The sequence below is a fragment of the Castor canadensis genome, chromosome 5, assembly GCF_047511655.1.
Source record: "Castor canadensis chromosome 5, mCasCan1.hap1v2, whole genome shotgun sequence".
NCBI lineage: Eukaryota > Metazoa > Chordata > Mammalia > Rodentia > Castoridae > Castor > Castor canadensis.
The window spans coordinates 2198565-2218911 of record NC_133390.1 but is presented as its reverse complement, the minus strand read 5'-3'; the positions used below and the strand labels follow the sequence as shown (position 1 = coordinate 2218911).

Here is a 20347-nt window from a genome sequence, read left to right as displayed (position 1 = left end):
AACAAGCAAGCCCGGTCCCAGCTTGGCACCGCGCAGATGCCCTCGCCCAGCGGTGGAAACTGACCCAGGGGTGTGTGATGGATCCCGGGGCATCCTACGTAAGGTGCCGATGAGGACGCGCGGCCACAGGCAGTGGGAATCCGACGACAGGCGCCCAGGGCGGAGGCACCAGGCAGGGACGGGCGAGCAGGGACGCCTCCCGGAGTCCCTCGTAGGCGCCCGCGGTCAGCCCGAGGCCAGCGACGCGGCGGCGCGCCCTCCGCGCCCTCCGCGCCCCGCGCGCCCCGCGCGCCCGCCCCTTTTCCGCCGGAGGGCCGGCGGCGCGAAGACACGCCCATTTCAACTGCGCGCACCGGAAGTGGTCATGCGGCGGCGCCGAGGCCGGAAGTGGACGAGGCCGGCGAAAGCGAGCGGCGCGGCGGGCGGCCGGCTCCAGAGCTGCCTGGGGGCCGCCGGCGCGGCTCAGGCGCGGGCTCGGCTGGCCCGGCGCGGCCTCGGGTGCCCATGGGGCGCGGGGGGCCGGGCCGGTGACGCCGGATGCCCATGGACGCCCCTGAGGACCCGCTGCCTCCGGTGATCTACACCATGGAGAACAAGCCCATCGTCACCTGTGAGTGCTGGGTGCGGGCAGGGGGCGCGGCCGTGCGGGCCCGGTTACGCCCCTGACCCCCCGACCCTCACGGGCCGGCTCCGCCGCGCGCTCGCGGCCTTGCGGTTCCTGGAGGTGTGGCCGGCTGTCAGCTGCAGCGACCTCGCCTGGGGTGACCTCCGACCCTTGGGTTCAGCTTGTGGACGCTCCGGGTGCGGTTGCCCGGCGACTCCGCCCGGGACAGGCGCAGCCAGAAGGCGGGCGAGGAGCGCGGCCGCGCTGTCCCGCGCTGTCCCGCGCTGTCCCGCCCTGTGCGCGCTCCGGGCCGCCCGGCCAAGCTGCTGGGCCGGGACGAGCCGGCCTCCCGCGGGCCCGCTCTGCTCGCGCTGACCGCCACGGTCCTCGCTGCGACCCGCAGCCCCCAGGGCATTTTCCGGAGAGGCCCAGGCTCGGCGGTCAGGGCAAAGTCCTCGCTCTGGACAGCTGGTCTGCGCCTTTCGACATGTCGGTTCCCTCCCCACATTGAATGCTCGCACAAAGGACTGGTTTTCTGCTGCAGAAGAAACTCCTCTAATTTTTAAGTGTTTAACTTTAGAATTAAATGCTTTCTTCTCCTGGCGGCACTGAACTCACAGCCTTACTTGCTAGGCAGCTGCTTCACCACTTGAGCCACTCTCCCAGCCCTTTTTTTTTGGTGTTGAGTTTTTTGTTTTGTTTTGTTTTTAGAAATAGGATTTTGTAAGCTATTTGACCGGGCTGGCTTCGAACCGCCATCCTCCTGATCTCTGCCTCCTGAGTAGCTGGGACTACGGTGTGAGCCGCTGGCGCTCAGCTAGAATGAAATACTTTTAAAAACAATTCAGTTATAAGAAATGCTGAAATGTTGGCTGGCGTTTTGATGACTTGCAGAACCATCTTTCAGAATATACATATTAGCATTTTTGACTGTTGTGGTGTTCATGGCTTTGTGCAGTTTTTCTAAATTGTCTCCCACGATTTGAAAGGAAGCACTCTTTTTACTGTAAAACTTGGTGCCTGGGTGGAAGCAGGCTGTTCTGTAGGTCTCCAGTGCTCCCCATGCTCTTTTCCTGTCTCTCTTCCTCCTTTCTTTCCCTCTCAGGGGATGAACTGGCATTCTCCTTGTGAGCTCCCTCTTGTGTATTTGAGTTTGTCTCTTCATCTTTAGATGATAGACTTTCTTAGGTTTACTTTGTCTCACTTAAAGTTGAAAGACTTGCATAGTTCCAGCAGTAGCTGTTTTTTTGGTTTTTTTTTTTCCCTTCCCAGAATGTCACCTGAGTCTTGCCAGAATGTGTATCTGCAGGCAGAATGGACAGATGTGGCAGAGCTGGTCTGGAGGCCCTGCCACACCCAGATGCTTCCTGATTTCCTTAGGGAAGATTAAGCTGCACTCTGTTCACGTTTGGATTCAGTGTCTTCCAAGTCAGGCGACGTGTTCTGTGGAAGTGCTGTGCACAGAATGAGTGCTGAGGGAATAGTGTTTATGGGGGCATGCATGTATCTGACTGTATTTCCTACCTGTGACACTAATACTGTCCGTGGGCAATTTGGAAATACCCTTCTGAAGATGAAGCTCCTAAGTTCTATGGGTTCAGCAGTGGCTAATGGGGTGGACTTTGCTGTCCTGGTTAGTCAGTGTTTGAGACGTTTTGTGTTTTATACATGCACACATGACAGCTACAGAGAGCAGTGTCCCTCCTGCAGGCTACTGGGGTATCATATGTGGGGGTTTTCCCAGTATTTGAGGTATCAGGATGAGAAGGTGCTGTGCTGATGGTGTCACTGTCTTGGAAGGTACAACCTTTCATTTGTTGGCATCTCAGAAGAGAAAGAGGCTTCAGTAAGCATTCCAAGACAGTTACTGGGAAAACCAGCAGAGATTCCTTTAAACATTTGAAAGTTATGACTTCATGGTTCACATTTGAGATTATATTTTCCCATATCTGGGCCTGCAACTTTGGTAAGCGTTCCTCCTGGTTTTGCTTCATTCCTTTATCTTGTTCCGTAGTTCAGCTGTGCGTGTTTTGAAGCAGCACAAAGATTGTAGGGAAATGCTTGAAAAAAAATTCACCCGGAGGCCAGTTTACTGCTCACAACTTTTCAGCATTGTGTACAGAATTCTCTTAGTATGCAGCACCTGTATTTTAAACAGTCTTTTCCATCTTGTTTGTAATGTTCTTCCTTCAGATCTTGAACGCTTACCTAACCACTAAACTCTTTTGAGGTCTGTGCTCATTTAAAGTTGAAAGTAGAGTTTATGATTGTTCTGGTTTTGCCCCCTATAGAATTAGAGAATGTTTTACTTCAGAGAAAATGAATTGTGCTTAGACCTTTTTGAGAAATATGTGGGATGTAATTGGTTCAGGTAAATTTAGGAATGTATGGGACTAACACTGGTAAATATGTGGGCATGAAAATAATGAAAGGTTCCTAGAGGTCAAGGGTCAATAGGATAGATAATTACCTGAAAACTTGGCTGGATTATTTTAATACTAACTATCTTGAAGCTACCTAAAAGTTTTCATAGATCTTAACTCATAATTTTTTGGGGGGGAGGAGTGAGACTGGGGTTTTAATTCAAGGCTTTGCATTTGCAAAGCAGGTGCTCTATTGCTTGAGGCACACCTCTGGTACATTTTGCTCTGATTATTTTGGAAATGGGGTCTCACAAAACTACCTGGATTGGCCTCGAGCCACGATCCTCCTGATTTCGGCCTCCCAAGTAGCTGGGATTACAGGCCTGAGCCACTTTGAATCCCTCTGTAGGGGGTCTGTTTAAACCAAGACTTGTAAGTGCTGAAGAGTAACTGTAGTGTACTTGCCTGCTGACTGAACTGCAGTGGGGTTGGGGGATGAATCACCCAATCAGAAATTTGAATACTTTCTGTATAATTTATTAATCATGAAAAAATGCTCAATGAAACTGAAACAAACTCAGCATATCAATTTGATCTAATGTAAGTGTTAGCTTAGTTTTGTTTTTTTTTTCCAACCACAGAGTCATTTCTTTGTTTCAGAATAAAGACTTAGGGTTTTGACCCTGGTTGTGTTAGGACGAACATATTTCTTGTCCAGCGGTCTCATTCAGTGGAAAAAGTTCCACTTCCACAAAAGTGGCTTTCGTACCTAAGATAGCACATACTGTAGGATGAGAGTCCTGTCTGTCCAGATGATGTCTTTTCACTAGTTACATCTTATTTTCCCGTTTATTTTCTTGAATCTCTGTATTTGAGTTTCAGTCTGATGATAGACACTCTGAAAAGGGAAAATGGCAGCAGAAATGAGTAGGTCTACCATCTGTGGAATTTGGGTTTTCCCTTGCAGTTTAAAGTTTTTAAACTTTGCAATTTTCCACAAGCTTGAAAAATAAGATGCTTGCAATTTAAGCACTGTCAGTTTTGTTACCAATAAAGTAACTTTAAGTGCGCATGTCCACGTGTTCGTGCTTACTTAGTAAACATAAATGCTGATTTTGGTTCATGTTGAATTCTCAAGCTAGTAGCCAGCCAGTGATTGAGCAGTGGGCAGAACCCTTCTCCTCTGGAACCCTTGGTTGCTGCTTGGGTGTGTCTGCAGGTCAGGAAGGGAAAGCACCACTATCATGTGTGCTCACATGACTTTACAGGTGTGTCATTTCTGCCTAAACTGGTTAGGAGCAGTTGTGCCTTCATGATGTGACATTGGTCATACATAATCTGTGTCAGTTCTCAGGACCTCAACTGTGAAACATAGTTAGGTTGGAGTGGAATTAAAAGAATGAATATGTGCAAAAGAAGTTAGCTGAGAAGAGATCCCTCCATTTTCCCTGGTCATGGTCCTTTAATGTCTCAGTGAGTTTTTGAGGGTAACTCTAAGCTGAAAGGAATACCTAATAATTCCATTTATTAAGCAGTTAGAACCCATGTTTTATCAAGTGTTCATATCCTAACAGTTGGAGCAGGGGTTTTGTACTAGGAAAATTCTGTGCTGACTGACGGTGTCTTCATGCAAATGGCATGATTTAATGTGAGTGTAGAGTTGCGTGTAGATTGCTGGGCTTGGCCTCCCACCAGCTCTGTGCTGACAGACAAGGAGGACTGGAGACTGCCAGTCCTTAAGCATCAACCTTGCCTGTTTCTATGCCTGTATTTCTTCCGAGCCTCATCTGGCCCTTTCTCCTTCTGTGTCCCCCTTTTTCTTCTCTCTCTCTTCCTCCTCTCAGTCATATCTTGTCTGTATCTGCTCTCACATGAATTGTCCGTCTCTTCACAGTATTGTGGTTTTTAAATTAGAGTGGTGACCTTGGAGTCATTGATGGCTTTTTTCCTCTTTGATCTGACACTCATTCTGTTAGCAAGTATCATCTTATTCATCTGTGAAATCTGTCTAGAATCCAACCACCCCTCCCTACCTTTGCTGCTGCTTCCCTGTATTGCAGCCCCCTCCCTCTGTCCCTGGGACCAATGCTGCAATGTCCTCCCAGCTGGCCTCACTGTTTCCACCTAGCCTTTCATTAAAGGGGAAATCACAGCATGCCAATAGCCCCCTCCAGTAGCTCACTGTTTTCTCACAATGACCTTCACAGGGCAGGGGTGCTTCTCAGTGGTAACCATAGGCCCTGAGTTCCATCACCAGTACCACAGAAAGCAAAACTAAAACAAGAAAAGAGAATAACTTTCAAACACCCTCTGAGATAGCCAGCACCTCCCACTCTCTATCCCTGGCTCCTGGTTGTGCCTGGAGCCTCTGCACTCACTCTGGCCTTCTTGCTATGACTCCTTGCCTCACTCTTCTCTTGACTTTCTGGGACATGATGGTTCCATGCCTGCCTCTGGCACCTGCTCAAATGTCTCTGAACCCCAGGCCTGTTCTTACTACCTCCCATGCCCCACTTTTGTTTGTGATCTTGTTTGCTTCATCCATTCTTTTTGGCTTAGCACCCCCTGACATAAGTATTTGTTTTGTCTTTGCTTATTGTCTCTTTCCATGCCCAGTCCGGGCTGGAATGTAAGGTTCATGATTGCAGGGACGTTATCTGTTCACTGCTGTGTTCCTGGCACTAGTTGAGCACTACTTGGCACATAGTAGGTGCTGAGTAAGTATGGGAGTGAGCATTTTGTTCTGCTGTGTCAGTAGTGCTGCCATGTGGCAGACACTCCCGAAACACATGAAGAGCTGTGTAGAAGGTGCTCAAAGAGGCTGAATCCTGACTCCATCCTGTTTTTAGATAAACTGCGTGCACTTAGCTTTGGGCCATGAGCACATTCTCGGTTTGGACGTTTTGAATTGAGAAATACATGTGAACCCAGTAATGAAGAGAAGCAAGCTATGTGCCAGGGAACATATTTGAAAGGTCAGTGGAGCTGTGTTCAAGTAAATTTTCTTTACTGTGAGTCAGTTGACATGTAACTGTGGTCACAGGCTGGGCTTCTAATGGGGATGTCAGGGTGCAGGAGAAGTCTGCCTGGCATTTGGGGAGGCCTCAGAAGTCACACTTCTGACTCTCAGAGCATTCTACTTCAAACATGCAGCTAGAACAGGGCGCACCACCAGGTGTGGAAGCCGGATGTGGAGTGGCCGTTTCAGTCACCCTGTGACAAGCTGTGCTACAGCTCCTACCCCATCACGCAAGACAGAATTGACCTTTGTATCTGTTGCCAGCCTGATGGATTGAGGGGAAAACCCCAACTTGGTAGGAGGAAAATGATTATAGTTTTAAAAGACAGCTTTACTGAACTGTAGTCTACAGACTGGAAGTGCCCAGCTGTGGGACTATTGGTAAACTTGTAGAGACAATCATCGTGGCATTTCCATCAGCCACTGCCCCCCTTGTACTATTGGCTGATAACCCCTGCTCCGCCCCAGCCACACGCTGCCTCCCTGTGTTTTCCACGTCTATAAAGTGCATTTTCTAGACATTTCGTGCAAGAGAAGTCATGTCATGGAGTCTTGTACCTCAGCAGTGTGTGTTAGCTTGGTAGTGCCCTCCGGTTACTGCTGAGTGGCATCGCACTGCATGACTCGTCCCTGTTGGACACTTGGGTGGCCTCACCTTTTGGCTCTTCTGAATAATGCTGCCATGAACACTTGCTCGCGGGTCTTTGTGTGGACATGTTTTCTTTTCATGGGAAGAGTCTGAGGCAAGAAATGGCTGCCACACGATAAGCTTGTTTAGCTTTTGAGGAAACTGCCAGCTTTTTCCAAAGTGGCTCTACTGCTTAGCATTCCACGGCAGTGTGCGGATGTTCTCTTTCCCACGTCCCCTCTTCTAGCTTGTCTGCCTTTTACTGAAGCTGCCTTCTGTATGAAGTGGTGTCTGATTTTAGTTCAACTTGCATTTGCCTAAAGCCTAGTGATACTGAGCAGATAGCTTTGCCTGTTCTTCTTAGAAGGTTAGGTTTTCCTCCTTCCTCAGCTTCCCAAGTGCCGGGATAACTGTGTGCCATCACACCTGGCACTATATCTTTAGTGAAATGCTTGTTTGAGTCTTTTGTCCGTCTCTTGTTTGTATAACTGAGTTGTGAAAGTTAATTATATTCTCTGGATACGGGTCTTTTTATTAGACATATGATTTGAAGATATTTTCTACCAACTTCTGGTTTACCTTCTCATTTTCTTTCTGGTTTTTTTTTTTTTTGGTGGGGGAGGGAGCAGGACTAGGGTTTGAGCTCAGATGAGCCACACCTCCAGTCCATTTTGCTCTTGTTATTTTGGAGATGGGGTCTCGAGAATTATTTGTCTGGGCTGGCCTTGAACCTCAATCCTCCCGATCTCAGCCTCCCAAGTAGCTGGGATTACAGGCGTGAGACACCTGCACATGTTGCATTTTCTTAATTGTGTCTTTTGAAATGCACACATTTTAATGTTTATTTTTGGTGATACTAGGGTTTGAATTCAGGACCTCTTGGTTGCTGGACAAGCACTCTACTGCTTGAGCCACACCCTAACCCTTTTTGCTTCAGTTTATTTTTCAGATTAGGTCTTGTGCTTTTTCCCTGGGGCTGAAAACTCTTTGTCTAACCCAAAGCAAATCATAGTTGTTTTAGCGTGCTTATATCTGAGGGTCTTTTTGTATACTTGTTGGTAATTTGACCTCTTCTGAAGTACCTGTTCTTTTTTTTTTTTTTTTTAGACTTTTTTTTTGTGGTGGTGGGGATTGAATCCAGGGCCTCACACTTGCTACCACTTAATCTATGCCACAGCCCTCTCTGTTCTGTTGTCTTTACCTTAACGTCTGCAAGCCATGGCCAGACACATGCCTAGAACGTGAACTGAAATAGCACCAGAGGGAAACCGCGCACATGCTAATTTTCTATTTGATTACACCTGTGTTAGTCTCCTTGAGCTGCCAGAACAAACCACAGATTGGGTTGTTTTAAACAACAGAAATTTGGGTCAAGTGTGGTGGGTCCATCTATAATACCAGATACTTGGGAGTTGGGAGTTGGAGATAAGAGGAGCACTGTTCAAGGACAGCCTGGGCAAAAATTTAGCAAGACCTTATCTCAAAAGACAGAGTAGGCAAAGTAGCATACCTATGGTTCCAGCTGCTTAGGAGGCAGAAGTAGAAGAATTGTGGTTTGAGGCTGGCCTTGGCAAAAGTGCATACTACATCTAAAAACAAGCTAAAGCCACAGAGGGTGTGGCTCAAGCAGTAGAGTGCCTGCCTGGCAAGCTCAAGGCCCTAAGTTCAAACCCCAGTACCACCCCCCCAGCACTGTTATTACTTCTGTTTTTAAGATGTCCTTTTGTGTTGGGGGTCCTGGGTATGCAGCATGAAAGAGCTGGGCTGTATTCACCAGCCAGCAAGTATTGTGTTGTACCTGTTCCATGCTAGGCCCTGATGTGGACCACATCAGTAAGCAAAGATCACATCTATCTTAGAGGTCACGTCCTAACAAGAGAAGATGGACAGTACACACAAATTGTGTAGTATGTTGGGTGAATAGTACTAAGGAAAAAGGAAGAAAGAGAATAGGATAACAGAAATGGCCGAATTGTAACATTTCATGTTTTTTATTGTGGAAACTAGCAGCATGTCAAAAGCAGACAGAATTGTATAAAGAAACGTACCTAGCTTCAACAGTTGGGTGAATTGGCTGATCTTGCTTCTCTCTACCCCTACTCCCTGCCTTGTCCTGAAGACTTGTGAAGCAAGTCTCAGATGCCTTATAAATCCGTAAGTGTGTTGTGGGCGGAATATGCCCCTCCAAAATCACTCACTGAAGCTCTGACTCCCAGTGTGATAGTACTCAGAGGTGGGGCCTTTGAGAAGTAATTGGTTAGATTGGGGTTAGATTAGGCTGGAGGGTGAGACCCTTCATGATAGGATAGTGGCCTTATAAGAAGAGGAAGAAAGGTCCTCAGTCCCCTGTTCCTATCCCCCTATGGAGGAATAGGGGTTTCCTCCCCTATGGAGGAAAGGCCGGGTGAGGACATAGAAGAAAGTTGATCATCTTCAAGGCCAGAACCAGGCCTTTACCATAAGTGGATGTACTGTGCCTGTTCTAGCCCCAGTGCTGTGAGAAACACATTTATGCTGCTGAGGTCTCTGGTCTCTGGCCTGTGTGTTTGTTGTGACTCAAGCTGACAAATATAGTATATATCTTTAAAATGTAAGAATTTTTGAAAAACATAGCTGCAAAAACCTTTATCGTGCCTAAAACAACTTAATATAAAATATTAAGAGATATTAAATTTCCCTTTTCTTTCCTAATTTATTTATTTGAGATAGGGTCTTGCTATAAATATGAAGCCCAGGCTGGCCTCCAACTCATGATCTTCCTGTCTCTGCCTCTCAAGTGCTTGGGATTACAGGCATGTACCACTAAGCCCAGCCTTGTATGGGTCTTAAGTATCTTTTTAAGACTATTTTAAGTAGTATCTAAATAAAGTTTTTAAATGAGGTGATTCTCTTAGAACCTTGACTTCTCTCCAGCTCCTTTTCTTGCTTGCAGTCATTTGCACCAATCTGTCCTGAAGAGGTCTCACTGGTAGGCCAGCTCCAGCTGGGATTTCGGGGGCTTTTGGGAAGACTGATTGCTGGTGGTATGCCCTTCGTCAGCAGTGCATGATGACCATCTGTCCACCAACTCCCTAAAGATTCCAAAATGCTGGTGTTCTAAGTTTAACGTTTCTTTCTCACTTATTAGAATATTGCTATAGAAATGTGTGTGTGTACATATATCAGGTCTGGGCTACCCAGTGGTAGGGTAATGTTGTATGCTTGGCCTTTTCCCTTTTCATAGCTGCTTTCAGAATGAGTTGATTCACTAGCATCTTCAAGTGTTGGTAGTTGCTATCTCTTCTTAAGGTCATGAAATAGTTGGTTAGTTTTGGGCTATTGCAGTAGCTGCCTCCTTGATGTGCATGTGGTTCCGTCTTTGGCCAGGAAGGGCCTCTTCCAAGCTGGCTTCTGAGGTTCCTCACTGTCTGCTATGACGAGGTTTCTAGTGCACTTTGTACATTTTGTGCTCCTGATTACAGTCAGCTATTCGTCCAAGGAACCTTGTTCCTTTCAGTGTAAACGGCATGTCAAGACTGTAGTCTGCAGACTTGGGCTTAGCTTGGGCTTCTTGTTGCTCTTAGGCCTTTTCAGTGGACAGAGCTAGGAACAAGGCCTTTTTGTGTTTTAAAGGTGGTCTTTTCAATTAAAATTCAAGATTGCAGGGTTTTAATTAACTGCTCTGTCTTCTATATTTTCTTTCTTCTGCATCAAAAATCCCAATTCTTGTGAGACTGGGGAGTGGAGTGATAGAGTTAGAGTGGATATTCTCAAACTTAGCTTGAGCTCATGGGAACCCAGGAGGGCCTGTTAGATGCAATCCTGGGCTGCCAGGTTCCAGATGAGCAAGCTGCATGGGGGCTGAGGTGCAACCCTGTCCCATAGTCCTGGTCTAGATGGCAGCATTTAGTACTGCCAGCAACACCAGGACCCAGGAGCACATGCTCAACTTTTTTTTTTTAAGCAATTCTTTGTGACATTTACATGGGTCCTGCTAGGAGTGAACAGTTGAATGACTGTAGTTTTAGAGCCACTTGTCATGGTTTCTCTCTGGTTATACTGACAAGCGTGTGTGCGTATGTTTAAGTTTAGTAGTTTTAGTTTTCTCGATTTGTTAGGGAAAACTTAAAAATTAATTTTTTCTATAACTGTATAAAATAATTACTTCCAAAGCCAAATTACAAAATGAAGTATATTTAAAGAAATGTAGTATATACAGTTGGCCTTTGTATCACTGGGTTCTGTCTCTGTGAGTTTAACCAACTGTGGATCAGAAACATTCAGAGTTTTTTCCTTACCATTATTCCCTGAATGATATAACACCTACTTACCTAGCATTCACATTGTATTAGGTATCTCAAGTCATCCAGAAGTATTTAAGAGTACAAAGAGGGTGTGTGCTGGTTCTGTTCAAACACTGCATCATGTTCTCTAAGGGACTGGAACATTGGGGAATTCTGGTGTCCACCAGAATACCGGAACCAGTCTTCCCCAGATACTGTATTTTGTCCTCTCTAACCCAACCCCCCCCTTTCCTCAATATTTTATTACAGTTTTTATGGTTTATTCCTTCCACTTAGAAAATTAAACGTTTGCATACTTTCCTCTCTTGGAAGAGGAGTTGTCCACCCCACCATTTTCGTAATTTGCGTTCTTCCCTAGATGCACACCGCCAGTATGTGCAGCCCTCCCACTCCTTTCACAGCCTGTGGAGCTCCCTGTTCTGTGTTCTGTGGTTCGGCCTGCTAATCCTGTTGGTGGGATTTGAGTCTCTGCTGCCTCATAGAGCCCAGCCTTGACTGGCCTGGTGCTTGCAATTGTCTTGCGTCTGCTGGGATAGAACCACACAAGGGCGTGAGGCTCTGCTAATGTGTAACTTTGATGGATTTGCCAAATCTCCTTAATGGTTGTGCCGTTTGGAAGCTGCAGTTAGGCCTCGTTGAGAAGGTAATTCTTGAACAAAGGCTCACTTTAGGGAGGTGAAGGAGGAATAAGGAAAAGCAAAGATGGGAACCCTTCTGTCCATAGCACCAGGGCGGGGCATGCCAGGAGCAGGTAGCATCTCTTTTCAACACACCAACAGTCTTATCCAGACTGTTTCAATGCTCCTGTATTTGTTCTTGCTTAAAAAACAAAAACAAAATATCCCAAAACTGTTATATACAGATTCTTCAGTATTCTTATGCTGAGATGCAGTTATCCAATCTTTTCTTTTTAAATTCTTTACAAGTCTAGTCTGGTCTCTGAGGGTGGGAGAAAGTGACTGTTGTCCCTTTGGTCAGAAATGATCATTCGGCCCTCTGAAAATCCTTAGTGTAAATGTTAATTTAAGTTAAAACAGAAAAAGACTTTGGAATTTTATATCTTGTGAGTAATCTTTATGTGTCAATTGTAGTTCCTTTTCTGCATATTTCCACAGCACAAAACCCAGTGCACAGTAAGGTATCTGCACTGTTTTCCCTTTGATCACTTCTACTGAGGGGAGTACTTGTTACATAGACTGGGAGTTGGAGAGAAAAGCAAAGTGAAGAAGACCATGTGTGTGCACTGATGAGGATCTGGGGGAGAAAAAGCAGAGGACACAGTAATGACCAGGAGAAAGGCTAGTCCTGCTGAGATGGGCATTATTAAAGCCAGTGGCAAAGGGGCAAGGTTGATGAGTTTTGGCAGACCTGAGGCAGGGATCTGTGACAGCTGGCAGCCAAGGGAAGAAGCTCTCTATGATGTCAGTTGTAGAATGGATCTGTACACATGGCTGTGGAGGTGCAGAATCGTGGAGGGCTCCCTCCCTTGCTTTCCTTCTCACATACCAGCTGATGAAGGGAGGGTAGTGCCTATGCACAGAAGTAAGAGTCATTTGTCTTGTCATCTTGGGGAGTATACTAAGCCTTGCTTCCTAGTTACAGAATCTGGGCCCTTTCTTCAGTTACTATTTTCCTTTCTCTTAGACTTTCACTCCTTCCCCACTCCCAAATGTGAAAGACTCTTACTCTGGAGGGACCACTGGTGTGTGTGTGGAGGTGAGAGGGGGTGGGTCCCTGCTTCACTATTAATACATCTGATGTTAGTTTTATGTTTTCCTGATGAAAGCTCCCAGTTTGGAGCGTTAATTAATTTTCATTACAGTGTTGACATTGTACATGAATTACAGCTATGTGTTATTGAACAGGCTGAGGTAACCTCCCACCCTGTGACCTTGGATGTTTTATTGTCCATCTGAAGGTCTGTCTTAGTAAAAACTGTTGACGAGATTAATATTCACACGGTCTCTGGACAGACACACACATGCTTCGGCCCTGGGCGAGGTGAGTGAGCTGCTTCATACTGCCTCATATTGACCTGCCGTTTTCCTAGTTACAGCGTGCCTATTTCTGTAAAAATTTCTGAACAGCAAATGCTAGATAAGTTATGTATTTCCTGTGACTTTCTTTTTTCAAAAGTAGAATCCTAAAATCTTTCTTGGAGGAGCCTGTAGTCCTATTCCAACTGCTCCACTGCTCCTGACGGTCCACGAGTCCCAACCAGGAGCTTACCTGGCTCCTGGCAAAGAGCCTCCAGATGTGGACACTTCTTTCTCAGGTGTTGGCTAAAGTCCATCCTTGTTTTTCCACCCATGAGTGCTGTGGAGCTGTGAGGCCATATAGAGCCCATCTAACCCTTTTAGAATAAGACATGGAGATAGGGCAGCTATCGCCTCAACAGTATCAACAAACATTTTAAATTGTTTTTTTTTGTAAGTATCCAAATTATTAATTTGTTAACTACTGTTAAACACTATTACTGATAAGCCTTTGTTATAAGCACCCTTTTCAAAGGTGCTTTGGCTTTGGATCGACAGAAGACCACCAAGGCCAGAGGGTCTTCAGCTTGACAGAAGACCTGTGATCACACATTTAAAATCTTTAAGTAAGATCTTTTACCTAACATAACTGTCCAAATGCATATACTGATCTTGAACTCATGGTGCAAGTATTCAGGAAAGTTGTGCATCAGCTCCTATTTGGCTGAACATTGTTTTTCGTTGCCTCTTTCTCATGCTTACAACTTCCCATCTTTTATACTTCTGGGTTAGCATTTCACATCTTTGCATGTATAAGCCTCAGTACAAGGATAAGCAGCTGAGAGAGAAGTTCACTCTGTGAACAGAAGATTTCTGGAACCACCATTGTTGAGACAGTTTCTGCAGTTTAATTAGTAAACTTAGTAGTCAGGGAACTGAGAAGCGGCGTAGAGCACAGTAAAGTATGGAGTCCAAAGCAAGGCTGTTGGGTCTAAATCCCAGCCTTAGTGCTCACTGGTTGTGTGACCTTGGGCCCATTGAGAAGTTCCCGGCTCCTGGGTTTCTATGGCCTTCTCTTGGTCTGTTCTTAGGTTCTGGGCCTGCTGGGCCACAGTACTGTCTCTGTATGCACAGTGAGCAGATTGCTTTCTCTTGACTTCTGTGAGCCAGTGGCTGTCCTCTTTGCTGTCACCCCGGTGCGAAGGTGTTAGGGGCTGGGGCCTCTGGGAGGGCATTGGGTCATGAGGATAGATCTCCCATGAACGTGCTCTTAGGAGAGGCCTCTAAGAGCTTCTCACCCCTTGCCCCTTCTACCGTGGGAAGTCACAGAGAGAACAATGCCACCTGTGAACTTGGAAGTGAACCCTCACCAGACATTCATCGTGCAGGCACCTTGATCTTCTACCTTCTAGAACTGTGAGAAATAAACATCTGTTGTTGATGAGCCACCCAGCTCATGGTGTTTTGTTATAGCAGCCAGAACAGACTAAGACTCAAGTTTGATGACATATCATCTATTATGCTTAGTTACCCTTTGATCCCCCACCTTTGAGAAAACAGAAAGAGCTTTACATAGCATAATTCGTGCGTGAATATGGACTTGTAAAACCTTGCCAAATGCAGCAGTTAACTCAGGAGTAGTGAAGACTGTTGGTTCTTTGACTGCATGTAACAGGAAGTGCAGCACAACTGGCAAAGTTTTGGGAAAGCCAAGTGGTTCTGATGATCATACCCTAGGGCTCTGCTTCCCTTTCTGGGGATTCTTGGAGCTGTGCCTTGCTACACACAGCTCCTCAAAGTGTGTTGTACACTTGCAACACACTGAGAGGTAGTGCCCATTCCTCTGCAGGGAACAGCTGCTTCACGCCATTTCCCTTACTGTCCCTTCACATTTGGGGACCCATATGACTGCCCTTCAGTCAGGTGCTGCCATGCTTAGGAGGGGCTTAGGCCAAAGTGGTCTCCATATACCCCTGCAGTACACTCATTGGTCAGGGCCAGTGTGCACTCCTTGACCAAGGCCTCTATCTTCACATCTCTCTAGTTGTCCGTGAGCACTGATAGCATAGGTGGCTATGCACAGGTAGAGAAATTTGTGTTCATGGGACTATGTTTTGAATTTCTTGGATACAAGTTTTTTGGATAAGTCCTCACCAAGGAAGGAAGGAAGGAGAGGAGAGAAGGGAGGGAAGGAGGGAGGGCAGGGGAAGGGGAGGATGGAGAGAGAAGAAAGGAAGGAAGGGAGGGAAGGAAGGAAGAAAAGGAAGGAAGGAAGGAAGGAAAGAAAAAGAAAGAAATGGTATGAGTTGACTCTTTTAATACCCTAGAAGTCAAGAAAATAGACTCAGGTTTTCTGAACAGGATTCTCTGTTGGTAGCTTTCTTACGCTCCTGGTCCCGGCTGGTTTGCACAGGCCTCTGCTGCTTGGGGGAAGTTGCTGTCACAGCCAGGTCTCAGCTCTAGAGGCTTTCTCTTTAGCCCGTGGGCTATTTCAGGAAGCTACCAAAAATGTGCTGCTAATTTAATAACTTACCTTGTGAGCTGAGATTTGAGTTCTCTTGGGGTTTTATACTTCAGCTTTCTCCTGTCCTTCATGCAACTGTTATCGTACCCCATTGTCAAAAGCATCTCTCATTTTCATAGTACTTTATATAAATATTTAAGAATAAAATAATTAATAATAGCTATGTATTCTGAAAAATTATAGTGCTTTTTCTTCATATTCTTTACTGCAGAGCTTCAATGGGTTTGGAGAATTTGGCCTTTCCATCAAAATCAGGGGCACCAGGGCTGCCATAGCAGAAGGCCACAGCCTGGATGGCTTTGCAGAAATCTGTTTTCTCCCAGTTCTTGAGGCTAAAAGTGCAAATCAAAGTGTTGGCAGGCTGGGCTTCTTCTGAGCCCTCACTCCTTAGCTTGTTAAGTGTCCTGCTTCTTTCTGTGTCTTGGCTCTACGTCAGATTGGATCAGGGCCTTCCTTAAAGACCTCATTTTAACTTAATCATCTTATCAACTTCAAAGGACTTATCTTCAAATACAGTTATATTCTGAGGTACTGGGGGTTAGGATTTCAACATATGGATTTTGGGGGAACACAGCTGGGCCCTAACAGGAACTGGGGCCACCATGGTCCCCTAGTGTGTCAGATGACATCTTTGCTCCTGGCAGATTGAGCTATAACCTTTTAGATTAGGACAGGTTAAAGGTTAGTCATGATAGAACATAAGAATTGCTACTTCTAGTCTACCTGGACATAGACCTCTGGGCAGCAGGGTTTCCTACGGGAGACCAGCTTAGGGACGGTAGCTTATTCTTTACTCTGTGTGCTGTTGCTTGAGACTGCATTGCAACGACTAAGTGTGGTGTGTGTGTGGTGGGGGGAGTAGTTGTGTAGAAAACCAAGTGAAAGAGAAGAAAGCTTCCATGAAGTTGACTTAACTTCTACTTGGTGAGGAGGAATGATTTTTACATAGTAATCTTGAAACCTTTCAAAGCGGCAACAGAAATTGGCCATCAAAGATAAGCAACTTGTAGCTAACAGAAGGTTTTTGTTTTTGTTTTTCTTGCTTTGGTGGGGATTGAACGCAGGGTCTCTCACAGGCCAGTGCTCTACCACTGAGCTACACCTCCAGCCCTCAAGATTGTCTTATTTTATTGATTTCTTTAAATTTTTTCTTTTTTCTGGCAGTACTGGGGTTTGAACTTTAGGCCCCACGCTTGCTAGGCAGGTTCTCTACTACTTGAGCCACTCCAGCAGCCCTGTAATTTTATTGATTTCCAAGATGATTATCAAATAAATGAGCATGAGAAAAGTGATACTTTAAAAACAAAAATTGTTTTTATCTTCACAAAAATCTGGTAATAGCAGCCCTTTGACTACTGTTGTCAGGCCTCGTTTGGACTTGTGTGTGGGCACTGACTTACTTACTTTCAGCCTGGCTCTGTTGGGGAGCTGCTCTTAACCCCTTCATATCTGGTTTCTGAAGCACAGGAAAGGTGAGTGATCCCTGAGCTCAGTCACCTGGCTCAGCAGTGGAGCTGACCAGGCAGTTAGGTTCCTAATGCCACCCCTGATGCCACAGGAATGTGATTTTTCTCCCCAGTAGCTTGATATTGCTACGTGATTTGGGGGAGGGTTTTTTTTTTTAGGCTTATGATAGCAAAATAAGCAACTGTGTTAATGGTCCACATCAATTCCCAATGACTTCTTTAGGATCAATATAGAAGCAATTAGGAAAATGGTTTTCCATAAAGAGGGTCCTCTGAGTATAACAATTTTAGTCATCTATATTAAAAGGTTCTTTCTTAGTTTAAGTAAAATATGGTTGTGTTATCATTTCAAGAGAACTAAGTGGATTTTCAGTTCTGTTAAAGCTAAGAGCTGAATGACAAACTGAGTGTGCAGTGTGTGATGTCACACACACCCGGGTTGTAACCAGGACTGCTTGGATAGGCTTTTTTGCTCTACACAGTCACTTTGCTAACCTCACTGAGGTCAGGTGGCCACAGTTAAACCTCCCACGATGAGCTGGGGTTGTGTTTGTGTTTCCTCCCAGGAGTTCTGGGGAGAATGAAATGAAAGGATGTCTGGTAGGTACCTTGGGTGCCTTGCACATGGGGAGTGCTGTGCATTTTAGCTCCTGCTGGCATTGGATGAACACTGAGTTAATTTGGGGGAAGAATCATGCTCATGTTCCAGGTTTCCTGACCTGTGTGGTTTTCTGTTCTTCAGTTTTAGAAAGCAGGACTGTAGATCACAGGAGGCTGGGGGCTGAGCTGGCTCCAGTGCTCCCTGGCTTCTAGGCTTGTCTTCTATGGAAAGCTGCAGCTACTTCGTGGAGGTGTGTGAGGGTTAAGTTCAGCTACATACATCAAGTGCTGCATTTTTTTGAAATTAGTCATTTAGAGACACCAACAATCTTGCTTTATGATGTCATTTCACTAAATATAAAATTAACTGAAAATACGAACTTCACAAACTTTAGAACCTGTTTTGCCAATATTCATCTTGCAGTGCCATAACTGGATTTCTCTTTACTCCCCATGTAGGTGCTGGAGATCACAATTTATTTACCTCTGTTTATCCAACACTCTCCCAGCAGCTTCCAAGAGAACCGATGGAATGGAGAAGGTACGGTGTCTTTGTGTTTGCTGTAACTTCCTCTTCAGTTTTTAGGTGTTTATGTGAGCAAGTGAAGTAATACAAGCTAATGCCTGTGTTCTAAAGTATACTTCAAGAACAGAGTGGCCTCATATAATCTGTGAGTCTTAGTCTCTAAAATGATTTTCTTTTCTTTATTTTCTTTTAATGGTGCTGGGGATGAAACTCAGGGCCTCGTGCATACTATGCAAGCACTTGCCACTGAGCCACACCCAACTTTGGGACCTTCCCTCCCTCCTTCCTCCATCCCTCTCTTCCTTCCATTTTTCTCTTTCATTCCTCCCCCTACCTGTCTCTCTTTCTACCTCCCTTCCCTGCCTCCCTCCCTCTCTCCTGCTATGTAGCCCACACTGGACTCAAAACTTTGGATCCTCCTGGCTGAGTGCTAGAACTACAGGTATGAGCCATCATACTTGGTTCCAGAATGGTTTTGTTGATGAGACATTGGCTGACACCTGTTTTTTGTATGAATGACATATGATTCTTCCTGGCTAATAGTGTTTTAAAGATACAAGTACTTTGTAAAGGAGACATGTACCTGCATATTGACTTGGGCTGTATCTACTGTTTTATAAGAGCCTCTCTCTGTCTGCACTCCTGTATGCTTTTCTTAAGGATGAGAAGCTACAGAGAGAGAGATGTTACTTAGTAATTAGAAGAGAAGCCAGGTCAAAGTCAGGCCAACCACCCCTACAGTGGTCCTATTTGTGTGTTGTGGGTCATCTAGTAACTTGTCCAGAGGAAATCGTTGACTGAGAGTTTTTTTCTGGCAAGATGGGATAATATTTGAGAAAAAATGTTTGGATTTTGACTTGTCAGTATAGGTAACCTGATTTTAATGAAGGTGTATGCAGTTTCCCATTGTTATGCATGTCCATGTGATTCACCTTCCAAACGTGAAGAACTAGTGTGGTCCCTGGGGATGACTTATCCAGGCTCTCTAGTGAATGTAGTCTATTGCTGTGCCTAATTATAGTGTCTTACAAGGTATGCATTTAGTGACTAATATTTAATATAAAGAGTACAGAATGTGAAAGATGTTCTTTGAGAAAAATTGTTCAACACACGAGGAGGCCCAATGCTGTTAAGGAGAAAAAAACAGTTCAGCAAATGGAAGAATTTAATATCTGAAGAAATGGAGTAATCTGTGAAGAATTTCAAATAAGTATATATTCTTAAACATTCAAAAAGATACAAGAAACAAAGTATGTTCGTGAAACAAGAATGAATGAGAGAAAAAAGAAATAGAGAAGCTACATTGATTTAATATATGTATTCATTTCTTCATGTCCTGAAAGCCCACCAAGCAAGAGTAGAGACTTCGGTGGTATAAATGCAGAGGGACAGTGCTGTGGCTTGTATTTTACTGCTGTAACAGAATATCACAGACCAGGTCATTTGTAATGAACCAAAATTTATTTGACCCATGGTTGTGGAAGCTGAGAGGTCTAAGACTGAGGGGTGGCATTTAATAACATAATGAGTGGAGAGAGGAGGGTGAAGTCTTCTGATCAGCCCATCATGACAGGAAGCTGCTCCTGGGATAATTGCATGAATCTATTCATGGGGCAGGGCCCTCATGCCCTGATCACCTCTTAGAGGTCCTATGTGTTAACACCGTTGCATTGTGGAATAAATTTCCAATGCATGAACTTTGAGGGTTATATCCAAACCATAACAAACAGAGTGGGGGGAGGGGACAGTAGCAGCTGAGGATTGTGGACTTACTTTGGGGAGAAGGAAGACAGATGGAGAAATTGGGAAAGAAACACCAAGAAAGTGGAACCCATCTTCATGTGAGCAGGTGAGTCCATGACAAGTGACAAAGTACAGGACCTGGTTGGGAAATGGTGTTAGAAGAGATGTGGACAAGATGCAGTGAGACCCAGGAGCTCACTCCCTCTGTGCAGTGAGTGATGGCTTTTGCCCACCTTTGCAGGAGCCTGGAAGGTCCTTCTGTGCACAGAGAAGCTCAGATATGAAGCAATGCAGGAGGCTCGGAAAAGGGCTATGGAGACCCAGGAAGTCTGCAGACAGACTTCCCAATTCATTTCAGGAAAATGGGGCTTCCCCAGGGAGAGATTACCATTTCTCTTCTAGAGAAGAGATTTAGGAAAGAGAACGTACTGTCTCAGGAGAGAGATGTCCCCCCGAAACCTCAGAATGGGATTTGATTTGGATGAGGGTCTTTGCAGGTGTAAGTAAGATAAGGCTTTCACTGTGAGGTCAGCCTGGATTAAGGTGGACCTGAAATCTACAAGAAGTGTCCTTACAAGACCCAAAGGGAGATGGAGGCAGAAATTAAAAGGGTGT

General features: G+C 45.3%; 1 protein-coding gene across 1 annotated transcript in view; it reads left to right on the top strand.

Moving 5' to 3' along the window:
• Positions 1 to 456: 456 nt before the first annotated feature.
• Positions 457 to 20347, top strand: part of Trappc10 (trafficking protein particle complex subunit 10) — a 74084-nt gene continuing 54193 nt past the window's right edge. Inside the window, exons 1-2 of the mRNA XM_020152706.2 lie at positions 457 to 610; positions 17923 to 18004. Coding sequence (XP_020008295.1) covers positions 538 to 610; positions 17923 to 18004 — 155 coding nt within the window. The 5' untranslated portion in view covers positions 457 to 537. The remainder of the gene's footprint in view (positions 611 to 17922; positions 18005 to 20347) is intronic.